This window comes from Prionailurus bengalensis, chromosome C1 (genome assembly GCF_016509475.1).
Source record: "Prionailurus bengalensis isolate Pbe53 chromosome C1, Fcat_Pben_1.1_paternal_pri, whole genome shotgun sequence".
NCBI lineage: Eukaryota > Metazoa > Chordata > Mammalia > Carnivora > Felidae > Prionailurus > Prionailurus bengalensis.
Window position 1 is genome coordinate 195,938,920 of NC_057345.1, and position 18,096 is coordinate 195,957,015.

The 18,096-nt window shown below is 36.1% G+C and overlaps 1 protein-coding gene across 4 annotated transcripts in view; it reads left to right on the top strand.

The window, feature by feature from the left end:
* Window positions 1-18,096, top strand: part of UNC80 (unc-80 homolog, NALCN channel complex subunit) — a 225,572-nt gene that overhangs the window by 65,143 nt on the left and 142,333 nt on the right. For 2 of the 4 annotated variants that reach the window (XM_043577699.1, XM_043577700.1), the window contains exons 19-22: window positions 2,908-3,122; window positions 4,514-4,620; window positions 6,695-6,791; window positions 12,418-12,590. In XM_043577699.1, coding sequence (XP_043433634.1) covers window positions 2,908-3,122; window positions 4,514-4,620; window positions 6,695-6,791; window positions 12,418-12,590 — 592 coding nt within the window. The remainder of the gene's footprint in view (window positions 1-2,907; window positions 3,123-4,513; window positions 4,621-6,694; window positions 6,792-12,417; window positions 12,591-18,096) is intronic. The other 2 variants (XM_043577697.1, XM_043577698.1) reach the window with 1 other exon arrangement.

Sequence of the window (18,096 nt, forward strand, 5' to 3'; positions counted from 1 at the left end):
ATTTTTGAGAGAGAGAGAGAGAGAGAGAGAGAGCATGTGAGAGCAGTGGAGGGTAGAATGAGAGGGAGAAAGAATCCCAAGTAGGCTCTGTACTGTCAGCACAGAGCCCTACATAGGGCTTGAACCCACAAACCTTGATGTCATGCCTCAGCCGATATCAAGAGTCAGACATTTAACCAAATGCCCGCTTATAACTTTTTTCATTTAAATATATTAATGGCTGTCAATGTGCTCAATGAAGCCTTTCCAAAAATAAGTAAGATAAACTTCTCTTGCGCCCAGATTTAGCTGAAACATAGACTGTACTCCATTTCACCTTGGTCTTCTCCCAAGATCCATTCCAAAGTTCTCTGAAATCAATCAGTTTATCTCCACTTTTTATAATGGCAAAGTCAAAAGCATCTTAAAATTAGTGCCCCCAGGAAATGTGAGAATTACTGTAGACACTAATACAGCCTAGTTCTATGCAAGGCCCATTTGTATTTATTCTTCTTTTGAGAAGTATTTACTCACAAATGGTATGATCAATATTTAAAACACAAACATCACTTAAGGTATGCCATTTTACTTCCACAAACTCTGGTTTACTGTGAAATTATTATCCTTCCAAAAATTCTACAGGGTATTCTAGATTTTATGGTATACCTTCTCTATAATCAAGGAAATCACCATCATCAACTAGAACCTTGGTAATTCACAACAAGCAAAGAAAACCTTCAAAGAACAAAAGCCCGCATAGCTCTTGCAGCCCTTCAAAATCTTAGACACTGCCCCTAAATGGCTGGAGGAAAGTAAAGAGAAGTAAGTAAACTCCCTGAGTCTAGGGACCATATGAGTTTTTGCTTACCGTTATAACTTCAATGCTTAGACAGGGCTTAGCCCCCCTAGTGAACACTTCATACCTATTTCATAAATAAATGAATGAATGACAGTCAATCAATGAAGTGATAGAATTGTCAAATTATCATTAAGCTTTTGTTTTCTTTAACTTCCTTTCTTAAATGTGAGGTTTAAGGAAGTCTTTAAGGACATAGTAAAAATTCAAACATAAGCCCTAAGGGGAAAAATAATGTAAAAGGCAAAATTCTGTAGCTGAATAGTCATAAGACTAGTTAAAAGTCTTTACATACAGGGTATGAAAAAAAACATCAATAAATAAAAGGAGAAAGAGGGGCACCTGGGTGACTCGCTTAAGCATTGATTTCTGCTCAGGTCATGATCTCATGGTTTGTGAGTTCGAGCCCCATGTCAGGCTCTCTGCTTTCAGCACAGAGCCTGCTTCAGATCCTCTCTCATTCTCTCTCTACACCTCCCCCACTCATGCTCCTCTCTCTCTCTCTCTCTTTCTCTCTCTCTCTCTGACTCTCTCTCTCAAAAATAAATAAACATTAAAAAAAAAAAGAAAGGGCTTTTTTCCCTCAAAGTAGCACTAGCAACTATTAAGCTAATATGTTCAATGAGAATGATGTAATAAGTAAATTGGATTTTAAAAATAAAACCATCTATCTTCATAGGTGATTTTGTTTTCTAGATTGCAAAATATTCTTTCTTCAGTGTTCTGTAAACACTGCCTAATATCTCAGCCTTTAGCATGGGTCTGTTCTTTCCTCTTGAATGAAGACACATGTTTTAATATCCTTCCACATAAAAATTTCCATTTGGAGGGATGACATAGAATGTTAAATATAGAGCTTTTCCCTATTCTGAGCGGGCCCAGGAAATGAGCATGTCGAATATCCTCTGTTTAGCACCGGAGCAAAGTAGGTGGGTAATCCCGGCTCCTCCTTTATCCTCTCTCTCTCTCTTTCTCTCTCTCTCTCTCTCTCTCTCTCTCTCTCTCTCTCTCACCCTTCCCTCCCCTTCCCACCCTTCTCTTCTCCTTCCTCCTTAAAAGTCACACTAACAGAGCATATCACTGCCAATACAACAGCCACCATTGCTTTCTTTCTCCCCTCTTAATCTCTACCAACTTAATGAGTGAAAATAGGGATCTCATTTCAACTGACCCTCCCCTCCCATCCCAATTCCTAGTGAGATTAACCTCTGCATATTATTGGCCACTTGTCTTCTTCCTCTTGTGGAATGCCCTAGTCAAAAATCCCTTTGGAGGTGTCCCCATTTGGCTTATTGAGTCAGGCTAATTTTTTTTTTTTTTACTTTTAAACCTCTCTTAGGGGCACCTGGGTGGCTCAGACAGTTAAGCCTCCAACTCCCGCTCAGGTCACCATCTCATAATGGGTTCCAGCCCTGCGCCTGGAGCCTGCTTCAAGTTCTGTGTCTCCCTCTCTCTCAGCCCCTCCCCCACTCGCACTCTGTGCCTCTCTCTCAAAAATAAAATAAAACACTGAAAAAAAAATAAACCTTACTTAAGTTTCCTTGACTTAAGAAAACTTAATAATCGCATGATGAAAATAATTTAGCAAACAGATGTGGGATGATGCACCCCCTGGCTGTGGTTGCACTTCACTTATTCATTTATTGAAATATCTTTGGTTTGTTTAGTGCCAAGAATTTTGCTATACTGGCGTGAGGGTGGTGAATGAGATACAGTACTGTACAAGACTCCGGGAACTTCAAGACAAAGTAAAATATTTAGACATCATAAGTGCTTCTATTATGACTCACACCCGCAGAGGAACACCTGCAATAATATTTGGTCTTTTTATTAAGGTTGAAAAAAATGATTACCTCTATTTGACAGCTGAGACATGACTGTTTTCAAGAAGTGCTCAGAGTCAACTGTGGTCTCACTTTTTCCACTCCCACTCTGACTCATCCTAAATCCCAGCCCCCCAAAGATCATCCTGCATGATTTGCCTAAATGTCATTGGCAGGAAGTTGAAAGAAATTTAAGGGAATTTCACATGTGTTGTCAGATGTTTAACTCTATCCTCGGCTTGCTTTCAGCGATGAACAAATGCAAGGGGGCAACCTGGGGCGGAAAGATTTCTGGCGCAAGATGTTCAAATCCCAGAGTGCAGCTAGTGACACCAGCAGCCAATCTGAGCAGGATACTTCAGAATGCACCACTGCCCATTCCGGGACCACCTCTGACCGTCGCGCCCGCTCAAGGTCCCGCAGAATTTCCCTCCGGAAGAAGCTTAAACTCCCCATAGGTAAAAGTATGTCTGTATTTATTTATGGATTCTCTTACTCCCTGCCATGTCCTCAAATCAACTCATAATCAAAGCAATGCATGGTAGGGTAGAGAAAGGGAAAGGCTTCAAGTCACAAGGTTGAGGCTGGCTCATTTATTCATTCGTTCATCCATTTTTTTTTTCCGGCAGGTATTTCTCAGACCCCTACTATGTGCATTTATGATGTGCAAACACTATGCTAGGCATCAAGGATTAAATGGTGAACAAAATTAACACAGTGCCCAACTTTGCTGAACTTAAAATCTATTAGGGGTGACAGTCACTAAAGCAGATACAACTAAGCATAGTTGCAAACTGTGAATTTTATGAAGGAAATATACATTGTGCTATGAAAGCATGCAACCAGATCTGACCTAAATTTGGAGGAGGAGGCAGAGATCAGAGAAAGCTTCCTGGAGGAAGAGAGATTAAGATCTTCAGAGTACTGGGGGAAGGAAGAAGGAGAGCACTCTAAATGGTAGCAATAGCATTTGTAAAATATTAGGAGGGAGGGAACTAGAAGAACTGAGATGAGAAGAGTGGCTGTATGACTATGACAGAGCAAGAGGGACTAGGGCATGTGGACCCTACGGGTCAGGTTGGCTCTTCATCCTATAGCCCTACATAGCCTAGGCAGGATGATGAACAAGGGAATACCACAAGCAGGCTAGCTTTTTCTAAAGGATCACTGCTTGGACAACATATTGGCAGGAGCCCAAGTGGTTAAGGGAGAGCAGATAGAAACCTACCTAGTAGTCCAGGTAGAGGTAATGGAAGCTTGGTCACATGGTGACCATGTACAGAGGAGTGAACAGATTTGAGAAACACTTAAGAGGTAAAATCAAGGGTGCCTGGGTGGCTCAGTCGGTTAAGTATCCAACTTCGTTTTAGGTCATGATCTGGGAGTCAAGCCCTGCGTCAGGCCCTGTGCTGACAGCTTACAGCCTGGAGCCTGCTTTGGATTCTGTGTCTCCCTCTCTCTCTCTGCCCCTCCCCCACTCATGCGCGCGCGCGCTCTCTCTCTCTCTCTCTCTCTCTCTCTCTCTTTCAAAAATAAATAAACATTTTTTTATAAAAAGAGGTAAAATCAATAGGACCTAATAGAGGATGTGAAAGTTGTCAAAGGGAACTGGATGGAATATAGTTTTATTCACCAAAGAGGCCCAAGTTCTTTTTGTCCTGGTCTTAGTCATGTCATTTTATGGTCCAACACTGAATATTCAAAGCATGTACAATTTTGAAAACAATTTGTCTTCACTTCAATTTATACCACGCCATGTAACTTTCATTGCTTGCTGAGCACATGCTGACATTTCTTTTTATCTACTTGGGAGAACATGCTATAATGGTCTAACTTTTCAAAAATTATTAAATAGGAAACTGGCTGAAACGGTCCTCCCTCTCGGGCCTGGCAGATGGCGTGGAGGACCTTCTGGACATCAGCTCTGTGGACCGCCTGTCTTTCATCAGGCAAAGCTCCAAGGTAAACAGGACATCACTTATGTAAGAGAGTGTTGGAGTTGTTGATAGAAAAATGTCAGGACTGAGAAATGCTAAACACCTGGACTGGCCAAATAAGAAAGAGTCGAAGACACTGTCTTCAAGCTGAACCAAGTTTGGAAACTTAAATGAGCAAAGAAAACTAAGATATCTAAGTAGTAGGCTATTATTGAAAGGAAGAAAAGAGTAACAAAAAATTTACATAAAATTATAATGCAGATCTAAAGGTGTACATGGGTATTCTTTCCTGGCTATTTTTTTGTTATTCAGTTTTAACTTTATTTTTTAAATTTTTATTATTAAATTCCAGTGTAATTAACAGACAGTGCTATATTACTTTCAAGTGTACAATATAGTGATTCAACAATTCTATATATTACTCAGCACTCATCATGATAAGTGTACTCTTAATCCCCATCACCTATTTCACCCACCCCACCACCCACCACCCCTCTGGTAACCATCAGTTCTCTGTATTTAAGAGTCTGGTTTTTTGTTTGTCTCTTTTTTTCTTGTTCTTTGTTTTGATTTATAAATTCCACATATGAGTGAAGTCATTTGAAATTTGTCTTTCTCTGACTTATGTCACTTAGCATTACACCCTCTAGATCCATCTGTGTGGTTGCAAATGGATTTCTACTCTCTACTTTTATTCAACATAGTACTAGAAATCCTAGCCACAGCAATCAGACAAGAAAAGTCAATGAAAGGCATCCAAATTAGTATTTCTCAGATATTTTTAACTTTTAACACACATGTGAAATTCCTGACATCTGAAGCTCCCACCCAACTATCTGGTATTTTTCTAATGTTTCCTCTTATGCATTAAAACCCACATTGATCCTCTTTCTACTACTTTTGCAACCACCTGAACCATTCTTCCTATTGAAAAGGATAAAGAAATTCAGGATCATTTTTTCCCATTAAGTGCTTCTTCATAATACTATTAAGCATTGTAACAGCATACTATTCGGAAAGGTAATGAATTATACTCAGTGAAATCCATTGCCTACAAGAGTCTTCCCTGTGCATGATCCACACTATAATTTTTAGTGTATGGTAAGAGTTACATTTCTTTATATATAAATCATTTCCTTATATTATTTCTGCTTTGAATCTCACTAAAGCCAGTTTTCTTCTATATGTTTTTTTTAATTTTTTTTTCAACGTTTATTTATTTTTTTTTGGGACAGAGAGAGACAGAGCATGAACGGGGGAGGGGCAGAGAGAGAGGGAGACACAGAATCGGAAACAGGCTCCAGGCTCCGAGCCATCAGCCCAGAGCCTGACGCGGGGCTCGAACTCACGGGCCGCGAGATCGTGACCTGGCTGAAGTCGGACGCTTAACCGACTGCGCCACCCAGGCGCCCCCTATATGTTTTAATAGTAATATTTTGAAATTATAAAAAGAACATATCGACATTATAAGACATTTAGAAAATATATTTTCTCCTTCACGTTTTTTTTGGCTAAAATATTGGCCAAATATTGAGAGTATGTGAAGCCCATAGATTCCTTGCTTGCTGAAAATTTTAAATACTCTTGACCTAAGGGCAAGATCAAGAACACATTTTAACTCCTGAGGAGAAAACAAACAAACAGACATCTTACTTCACTTTAATTATAGGGTACTTTATGAATTAATTTATACTGTTTTATTTTCATAAAAATTTGAAATCTTCTATTTGGCTGTCTTCCAGTTTTGTCTCATTATCAATTGTGGTGTGGTTTTTAAAGGATGAATATACCTTGTTGTTCATAAATTTGAGCTTGGATTTTATCAGAACGAAGCTGTAAGGACATCTCACTTACTCACTGAATTAATTCATAGTGCCTGACTATTTACTTTCAATCTATGACCGGATCCTTCTTCTAATTACAATTATAAGTGATGTCTTCTGTGGTACACATACTTACTGACTAATCAGATGTGGAAGTCTGAAGAACTGAAGTAATCTTCATATTCTAAACAACTTATTTTTCAAGGCAAGAGTTAGTATAAACACAAAGAATTGCCTTTGAGTTTAGCTATCTTACTACTCTCCTTTTTGTCTCAGGTCAAATTTACCAGTGCAGTGAAGCTTTCTGAAGGTGGGCCAGGGAGTGGAATGGAAAATGGAAGAGATGAAGAGGAGAATTTCTTCAAACGTCTTGGTAAATGTCATGCAGCCTAAGAATGACATCCAATTTTCATCACACAGAACAAAAATTTGTTTAGATAAAATGGTCCATTTTCTATTTCCATTAATTTCTTTCTTTCTTTCTTATATGTGTGTTGTACTACTATAGCTTCTCACTTTCTTATCAATTTTGTTCAACAGACATTTATGGAAGACATTAGGTTTACAAAGAACCTCTCCTTCTGCTATCTGTCCTTTGTTAAAATCTAAGAGCTTTAAAGAAGCTTCAGATATCCATCCACCTATCTACTTAGAAACTCTGCACATTATATCCCTGACAAGTGGCCAGCCACCCTCGGAACACCTCCACTGAGGGGGAGTCTGTTACTTTACAAAGCAACTTGTTCCAGAACTAGACAGTTTTAATTGTTAGAAAGTCTTTCCTTACATTCTGAAAATGTTCCCATCCATAAATTTGATTCATTAGTTCCAGTTATGATATCTGTGGCCAAACACACAAATATACACATGTAATGCTAACTTAGCCTATTATCTATTTCACATTCTCTCTTTTGATCTCACCTCTGCTGGTCAAACGTTTTTGAGTCCTTTTTTTTTTTTTTTTACATGGAAGTGTCTCTAGATCCATCACCATCCTGATTCCATTTTACTGTGCATTCTAATTAAATGATACACTTTACAAGATATGGAGCTTCAGATGGAATGCAATACATCATATTTGACTTTAATCGGTGTAAAAAATAGTGCAACTATTAAGCTCCAGGAACATAGCAAGTGTATGAGCACAATTTAAGTTTGCATTATCAACTTTTATATCACATAGTTGGCTTATACTGAATTTTGGATTAACTTTTGATAGCCCTCTTCCACATGAATGAATATCATGCTATATTTTGATATAGCCATTATTAATTCTTCATCTCAAAATAAATAAAATTTATTGTTTCATTAATTTGGTAGGTGGTTAAGTCATATGCTCAGAACAGAAATTAAGAGACAGAACCAAAACTAAGTTGAATTTGAAATCTTTTCTTCTTTACAATTGTGCTATAAGGATTCATCTACAGAGACATACACATTTCCCTGTTTCCATCCAAATTGTTGCTATTATTACTGACTGGGACAAATATAAAAATATAACCTCTACAACACTTCTAATTAACTTTTATTAATTAACAATTTGTGGGTACAGTTTTTTAGACAACCATATACTTAATTTACTAGAATTAGTAAACATTTTCCCATTTCTTGATAAACATATCATCAGATTTTTAAAAAATCTCACATCTTTATAACTCTATCAAAAGGAAATCTGCAGCTTAGTTCAATACAATGCATTCTTCATGAAGCTACAATGATTTCTATGATTACTTCTGTTTAAAAAAAATGTTCCTGTTTAATTATCTCTGACAGAATTTGGCTAGGGCATACATCAAAGTTATTAGTCTATGGTTTCAAGAATCTTCCTAACTACCAGAACTTTTGTCATTTTCAGTTCCCATAGATTCTTTTTCACTCCTCATGATATCTCAGAGTTTTACATATTCTTTTATATATTGTTTATATTTCATTCACAAATAGAAAAGGATGATAGAAAAATTATAGAGAAATATAATATGGAATATTCATAAATTCTGACTTTGGGATCAATTTGTGTCAGCAGTACCTTAAATAAGACTATCTGTTTCTGTGTATACAGAAGACAAAAACCATAAAATCTAAAATTGATATCTGGAATTTTATGTGCTTTTGACTGGCAAGAGAAGATAGCTTACACATCACCATTATTCCTTGCCCACATTCTCTGGCTAATTAAAGATTATAGGGGTGCCTGGGTGGCTCAGTTGGTTAAGCATTCCATTCTTAATTTTGGGTCAGGTCATGATCTCACAGTGCATGGGTTCAAGCCCCGCACAAGGCTCTGAGCTGGCAGTACAGAGCCTGCTTGGAATTCTGTCTCTGCCCCTCCCTCACTCTTGTGTGTGTGCTTGCTCTCTCTCTCTCTCTCTTTCTCTCTCTCTCTCAAAAATAAATAAATAAACTTTAAAAAATTTAAAAAGAGATTATAAAAGGTATTCTGTGGGATAATTCCTTCTGGATCTCTTGCAGAAGCCAGGTATCCCCAGCTCTTCTAAAAAATTTAAAAAAACATTATCTATTAATCTTACTACATTGCAGTTTGCAACAACTAACTGCCCTTGGCCAGGTGAACATCTCTCTCTCTCTCTGAATCTGCTTTTGCCTGTCTTTCTTCCTTCCTTCCTTCCTTCCTTCCTTCCTTCCTTCCTTCCTTCCTTCCTTCCTTCCTTTCCAAACCATATGCACAAATGATTCCTATGCACCCATTACAGATGTATTGTCCTTTTCTTTCTCAATTATTTTGATTTAATTATATTGTCTCTGGTTCTTTAAAGTTATTAAAGAAAACAAACATCAAGCATTCTTACCTTCAATTTAAATGTAGTACTCAAAATTCACTGAGTTAAGATCAAATGCAATAGTTAATAGGATTTCTTTAAAATGTAAAAACATTATTAAATAAATTAAAAATATATCTGAACATTTAACAACACTGAAATTGCATTTATAATAAGCTTTTTCTTCTATGTTTTCATATTCACTAAGAATATTTCATTTTAGAAATCATGTTGTCTTTATTTGAAGGAAGATATTTTATTAAAGCAATTTTTTTTAACTGATTAATAAAATTTACTGAAAATCTTCTATGTGCTCAGCTCTGCCATAAATTCCATGGAAGTGCTGCTTAAAGAAATACTATATTTTGAAGTATCCCTTTTTAAGTTTAACACATTATAAAAACTGTATTCTATATAAATTTATAACTTATACCTCAGTAAATTTAATGTAAAAGATAGTAAATAAATGCAACTAGAATGTACTGAGACAAAAAAATCATTATGTCCAAGGAAGCCAAGAGGCATCCTTACATCCTAGTAAGTTTATATAAAAGATTGACAGAAGATGTATTCTATAGCCAAATTACTTTTAACATTTCTTTTAGGATTACAATATGGAATGCCAACTGGGAACAATTTTACAATCAGTTTGTAACATGTACAACGTTGATTTATTTCTTACTATAAGTTTTCCTGACATAATCTCTACCTTCAGCAATATAGAAAACTCTAACCTCCTTCAACATGAACAGTTGTGTATTTTGAGGATGCTCTATGGCATAATGATAAGAGCGTAGGCTTGTGGTCATTAGGTCTGGATTTGAATCCTGACTTGATAACTTTCTCTTGTATGAACTTAGACTGGGCTACTTAACCTATCCCTTCTTTGTGTATCTCTCTGTCTATGTTCTTACTGCTCTCTTGTCTCTCATTCTCTTTCTTTCTCTTTTTTTTAAATCATCTTTAAAGATTTATCTCATTATTTTACTTAGACTCTTTAACCATATTGTTTCTAAAGTTCTTTTGATCAAAATGGTACTTCCTTTGGTAATATTAAATAGCTTTCTTTTAGAATTCATTATCTTGTCAAATAAATATTGAGAAAAATGATGAAAAGCTTATTATTGTTAAGCCTCCTTTAATAAGATGATGGCAACTGTCCTTAATAAATCGGTTAAATAAGAATGAGTTTACTGATCATACATCCTGTCTTACATATTCGTTCTATTACAAATTTGAGGCAGTTATCACCTAATGTATTGTAAATCTTTCTTATAGTAACAAATCATAAAACAACTGGATTCATTAAAAATGTATTATTTTATAAAAGTTAAAGACACTGCTAAGGTTATTCTTTTAACAGATGAGATTTCTGCTGATATGTGCAACTTAAAAGACTGTATATCAATGACTAATAAAGTGACATACAGATAGGAGAAATAACAGGAAGTTACTGGTTCTGGTAGTTTTGATAATGCCCAGTGAACAAATAGAGTAGCATTTTGAAAGGCAGCTGTCCAGGAAGTGTTTGTTCCTTATCTGTAGCTTTTAGCTCTACCTCCTTTGTGTCATTTGAGATTCTGTCTTCCAAATTGTTTGCACCATCAGATTCTTTGTGTTCTATTTCATTTTACAATTGATAAAAAATATGTCACACTAATTGGAAAAAAAGTGCTGGAGATGTTTAATATGGAATTTTGAATATGGAACATTTGCATCTGAAAAGGAAGTATGCTCATAAGGACTGAAATTTGGGAAATTTTGATAATGATCTTTTAATTATATCATGAGGCATTTTTTTGTGCTTATGAAAATTTTCAAACATAGACAAAAAGTAAAAAGGATGGTCTAACGGATCCCAAATATTCATCACCCATGATCAAACAAAAATTTGATCAAATTTTTCCATATCTGTTTCATCTATCTTTCATGCTTTTTAAAGGTGTTTTTTCAATATATCCCAGACATACATACATGTGCCTTTGTGCTGAGGCAGCAGGTAGGAAAAGTAGGGCAGTAGATAGAAGGGATCAGGGTATTCTTAACAGAAGAGGTGGGAAAGTCATTTCTGGAGATCCGATCTGTGACTTCTCAATGACAACCTGGAGTTGGTAACCACAAATGAGTGGTGTGAACAGAAATTAAGGGAAGCTCTAAATCAGTGATTCTCATCCTTGGGGTTTATTCTCAGGTATCACAGGTACATTTCAGAATCCTGAGAAGGGGCTTGGACTGGGTTTTAAAAACAATATTCAGCATAATGCCCTTATAAAAGGAAATTTTTTAGATATATATTAGAAACTGTAGTAAAGTCAGGAGATATTTAGGTTTTTCAAATGTGCCTATGGATAAAACTAATGAAAAACAATACTTTGTATCACTTTTTTCTTAATGTATGATCCTTAGACTTTCTGTGGTCAATAAATCATGTGGAGTGTTTGTTAAAATATGCATATCCCCCCCAGACATGGCATCAAAATCTCTAGTGATGAGACCTGATATTCTGTATTGAATAAGCTCTAGACTGATTCCTATTCATAGGCAGCTTAATTATGGAAAAATAAGTGTGGGGAGGGATGGGTGGTTCCCAAATCTCTGGTCACAGTGCTGGGTCAGGCTGGCTGCCTCATTATGTTCTGAGAGGCTTACAAAGCACACATTCCTACACTCCACTTCTAAAAATTCTGATTCTGAAAGTCTGGATGAGATTCAGGATCTTACTAGGTAATTTTGATATACAGCCAGGTTTAGAAATCCTGGAATTAAATGACCAACGTCTAAGATTCTTTACAACTCCAAAAGTCAGTGATTCTTTGTATTATTACCGAGATATCAAGATCCTGTCCTTGATAGTAGATTTAAAATTGCACAGTACTTGCATTGTCCATAAAATAGAAGTTAGTTGTCGATTACAAGAAGAATCATTTTAAATATACTAAGGTTTCTTGCTAGTATTAGAGAAGAGACCTGGTAGCAAAATGATTAGATCCTATATTCATGTAAAACTCTGCACATGCATATGCTATGTGTCACCAGATTCCCAAAAGCCATGGTACATCTAAATCAGGCATTAGGATGGAAAGGAAGGAGGTGGAGTCAGGGAGAAAGTTTTCAGGCCAACTCTACAGAAAACATAGTGTTATAACTTTGAAGCTCTTTTTCAATCTATAACCCGTTATACTCTCTCTTCTTCATTCCTCCACCATGGGAAAACCCCTACAGGTTGCCACAGTTTTGATGACCATCTGTCTTCCAACCAAGATGGTGGAAAAAGCAAAAACGTGGTGAATCTTGGAGCAATCCGACAAGGCATGAAGCGCTTTCAATTTCTGTTAAACTGCTGTGAGCCAGGAACAATTCCTGATGCATCCATCCTGGCAGCTGCTTTGGATCTTGTAAGTTGTTAGAAGAATTTGCCCACTCTATCTCCCATTACAATTAATACTGCTAATGGAGGAAAGCATGAGTCCCTAATCTTAACCCTATCTGTGGAGTTATTTTTTTTTTAAATTAAGGTTTTATAGTTTTCAGAGGACAGGTCTTTCAAAACCTCCTTGCTTAAGCTTATTTGTAGGTATTTTATTATTTTGCATACAATTATAAATGGGATTGTTTTCTTAGTTTCCCTTTCTGCTACTTCATTATTAGTGCATAGAAGTGCAACAGATTTCCATATATTAAATTTGTATCCTGTGACTTTACTGAATTTATTTATCAGTTCTAGTAGATTTTTGGTGGAGTCTTTAGGGTTTTCTATATATAGCATTATGTCATCTGCAAATAGTAAAAAGTTTACTTCTTTCTCCAATTTGGAAGCTTTCTATTTCTTTTTCTTGTCTGATTGCTATGGCTAGGACTTTCAATGCTATGTTGAATGAAAATAACAGTGGGCATTCTCGTCTTGTTCCTAATCTTAGAGGAAAAGCTCAGTTTTTCACCATTGAGTATGATGTCAGCTGTGGGTGTTTTGTGTATGGCCTTTATGATGTTGAGGAATGTTCCCACTAAACCAACTTTGTTGAGAGTTTTTTTCAAGAATGAATGTTGTACTTTGTCAAATGCTTTTTCTACATTTATTGAGATGATCATATAGTTTTTGTGGGTTTATTTTTTTGTTTGCTTTTCTCAGCACTAATGGCAAAAGGAGGAAGAAAGGTGGTGAGATGAAAAAAGGAAAGGACAAATTTTAATAAATATGCACTGGGAAGTATAATGTATAGAATTATGATTAAAAGGATATGAGGGCTTTAGAATCTGACTACCTGGATCAAAATCACTCTAACATTTACCAGACAAACTTCTGTAAAATGAAAGAGTAATAATAACATACCTACCTCCTCAGGCTAGTGTGAGGATTAAATGAGTCATTAAATAGAAAGCCTTCATCACAGTGCCTGGTAAGATAACTGTTCAATAAAGTAGGTCATTATTATTATTTTTTTATTATTACTTTTAGGTTTGTCATGTATTAGTACTTAAACATCTCTGAGTCTTTGTTTAATTGTCTATCAATTGGAAGAAAGATATGAAGGATCAATTTAAATTAATTGTGCAGAAGTGCTTTGAATGTCATGGTATTATATACACAGGTAAGGGGTTAGGGAATATAAAGTGAATCTTCTTAAGAAAGGGCTTCTGTCAGGTAAACTAGGCCCAGATATGAGTTTTGAACTCAGTCTCTCAACTTCCTTTATTTATCTCTGGTTTAATAAATTCTTCATACACTGTGTAAATTCTGGGTACTCACTACCAGATAAGCATCAACAATAAAAGTCTTTTATTTTCTCTTTTAAAAAATACAAACTAAAATAGACTGTTTTTAAAACAAAAAGCTTTAAGCCTGCCTATAAATGATCTGTTTTCCAGATTTTGTAACACAGGAATAACTGATCATTGGCCACCCATATTTTACCTTTGAAAATAATCCAAATCTAATCATGTGATTTATGACATTTTTTTTGGTGACATTTGCAGCTTTTGCTCTCAGGATAGTGACTAGCAAGAGAGGTGGTTTCATTTAAGCCTGAAACACAAATACCACTGTAATCACCCAAAATGAGAACTTGTTGTATAAGATTTTTCAGCCAGTTCCCCATTCCCAGATATTGGTCATTGTGAATATTTATATATTCCAAAATGTTCAATATGTATTGATGTCTGCTTTGGTGACTATTAAATGTGAAGAATCATGAACCTCCAGGAGAGCTGAGGCTGGTGAAAATTAATCAAAAACAAAGTGCCTGTCTAAAGCAAGAGTTTGACAAGGCAAGGAGCCAATCCCTTGTTTTTTAAGTGGGAGAATGGTAACTAGCCTGCCACCCCTTTGAGTTGTGCAATGATGTTTTTTAATCACTATTGACCTATTCCAAAAGGAGCAGATTAAAATAAACAAATGTAACAAATTCATAAGAAAAGGACAAACAATGGAACATTCACATAAGGAGTAAGTATATGAACAGCCAGTTCATCAAAAATATTAACACCCAATTAAGTATGTTCCATCTTATTTGCACTTAAGAAATGCTCATTAACATGTCCATAAATTCCTATATTCTAACTATCAAATGATTAGAAAGTGTTGACAGGGAATAAAATGTCAGACACCACTACATGATGTTGGTTAGTGGTGGAAGCAGCAGGATTTGATTAAGAATAGAAGGAAGTCAGAATAACAGGGTAATAATGAGATGGTGGTAATGGGGAGTGGAGCACTCCTTGGCCCCTCCCTGCATAGTAAATAATTTTAAAGTGGATATTGTCACAGAGGAGGGGCAGTTCTCTGCATATTAATTATATCAAGTGGCATGAGTGGTGGAATTAAAAAGTGGCTTAAAAGATATGGCCCAATGTGGCTTAAAAGATACTCATCATATAATTAATTAATTCTACCAATATCCATTGAGAGCTTCCCATGTACCAAGCATGGTGCTAGCTGTTAATAATGATGCAACAAAACAACTTCTTCTGAACCTTTCTTACTGAAGATTGTATTTGCCTAGTGATCTGTTTTCCAGCCTTCTTAATGTACAGCATTCTAGGGTAGATAAATTAATGGTTAACATTTATTGTGTGCCTACTGTTTCCAAATGAAAAAAAGATTGAAGCTCAGAAAGACCAACTAACAGTCCAGGGCTACACAGCTAGCAAAGGATAGAGCCAGATTAGAACTCTGTGTGTCTTTAAAGAGTGTGTTTTGGTTGTCTCATTAAAAAATTATGTGAGATAACTATAGGAACTTATTTTAAAACATGCAAAAGTAATAAATTCTGTGTTTTATACATGATAAATGAAAGTAAGAAAGTAAAGATGACAGAAGTTAGTTGAACTCACAGTAACAATTATGCATTAGCACTTTACAGGTAGGTGGTTTAAGCTGTAATGTTCCAAAGGTACCGTCATATCTATTTTCGTGTCAATCTTAAAGTCATAGCTACTTTGGGAGATTTTTAGACAAGATGGGGCATCAAATTTCTCAAGCAACTGCCTAATGAGATTATGGAAAATGATAATAACAAACCATATTATTTCAAATTTTCGAAAAAATGGTAGAAAGATGATAAAGACACAGCTGTCCATACAACTTGGAAAATGATGGCATGATAACATTTAAACAGCTATTATGAATTTTAATGGTCCAAAAGCATTTGAATCCTTTAAAAAGTTTCCTTTACACACGAATACATGATGAACTCATAATCAGAAAATATAGGAGATTTTCTTTAAAGATTCACACTACATATTCACTCTCTAAACCAGTATTTCTTTTTTTTTTTTAATGTTTATTCATTTTTGAGAGAGACAGAGACAGAATACTAGTGGGTTAGGGGCAGAGAGAGAGGGAGACACAGAATCTGAAGTAGGCTCCAGGCTCTGAGCTGTCAGCACAAAGCCCGACACAGGGCCTGAACTCACAAACCATGAGATCGTGACCTGAGCCAAAGTTGTAACGGACTGAGCCACCCAGGGGCTCCACTAAACCAGTGATTCTTAATATTTTGGAGACATAGACTCTTTTAGAATTGGATTAAAGCTCTGGAAATTTTCCCAAGAGAAGTGCACTTGTAGACAAAATTTAACAAATAATATTAGAAGGTTTATGGACTCCCCGCAAAACCCATCCATGAAAACAAAACTATTAAGAATTAAATCTCAATTAATGCATTATTACTGGCAAATGAAACATTTTAGTCAAGTAATTGGACTGATTACTTTTATTAACAATTATTGGTGTTATGAAAACAGAATAATTGCTTCCTATATGTAATACTTAGGAATTGTATAAGACATGTAGGCATGGGAGAAATATGAGGCTTGTCACAAAGAGAGCATTTAAAGACTTGAAAAATAATCCCAATAGAACAAATGAATACTGGTTTCTGAACGTAGATTATTTTAAGAGGAATACTGATCAATACTTTGATAATCAAGTCTCTTTGCTGTTGACATTTCATCCCCTCCTACCAAAATGGTTTCATACCTGTTTGATTTCCAACTGCTAGAATGCTTAGTTTTCAAGGAGATGAGGTTACAGGGGTTTCCAGATACAAGTACACTCTTTTCCTGCCTGTAGCTTGACTCCTACCCCTAAGTTGGGCTGAATCCCACTGGAAACTTAAAATTTATTTTACTTCCCCAAAATATGGCTATTGCCAGATAGTTACCAGACCACTAGATTCTCTTTTCTTCCTTTCCTTTGGAACCTACTCTGGCCCTGCTTGACCTTCTCAATCTTATAAATCTCATGGTAAGAAATAAAATAAAGGGGATTGATGTTTATAAGCAGTGTCTTTGAGCCTCAAAGAAAAGAAGCATTTTCTGATCATTGTAGATGTCCAGTGATGGGGTAGCTCCACTGAGAAGTGATCAGTTCTTTGTCACTAGACTGGATTCAATGGGGGCCACTGTACAGAGGGGCCACAAGAAGTGGGTGGTTTGTATGATTCCCTTTCATACCTGAGTCTGTGATTCGAGGTCAAGGCCAAGGAGTATACAGAGGTCAGAGGTCACAATTCCAGATATCAGAATCAGTAAAGGTTTAAAGGAGTGTGGTAGTCTCCATTATCAGACAAAGAATCTAGGTAGAGCTCATTGAATAAAAGGGAGAGGTAATGATGGCGGCAGTAGTGGATAACCATAGTAACATTTTCATTATACTTGATAGTTTATAAAGCACTTTCATATTTATTACCTTGTTCACATGAGAGAAAAGGAACTAGCTCAGGGAACAGTCCCCAACTAAGGGCACAACTTAAATCCAGTTTCTCAACTATGGAAAAGTGAAGGAACGGATCACTGATGAATTGTGACAAGCATCCTGAGGAAGGGGAACAGAGCTGTGTGTCCTGTGTGCTTGCCTCAAGGTAGCCTTCAGTGTTTACTGTCATTTGCCCAGGTATGACAACTGCATACCTGTTCATCTGGGTTAAGAGTTTCTTGGAATTACTCTAACTTTCACAAATGCCCTCCACTAAATGTATTTTTAGCTTTGTTTCCTCTGTATTTGGCTTCACTTAATATCTGATTTCATCTTCCTCCTGGCTTTCAGAAATGTCTCACTGTTAAAATATGTCTTACATGTTTTACAATGCATTTGTGGTTTTTGTCATATAGGTATAATTGTGTGAATATGGATAGAAATTTCTATCAAGTAGAAAGATGAATATAGAAATATCTATTTCTACCATATAGAAATATGAATATAGAAACATAGAGAGAGGTAGGTATAAATATAAATGACATAGATGGATAGATTGCTGATTGATAGATACGCAGATGAGATACAGATACAGATATGGATATAGGCATACTTCTTGATTCTGCCATTTCATCAGATAGGATTTGGGAGAGGAGGGAAAGACAAATGTGTTCATTTCATCATCACAATCCATTCCAACACTTCCT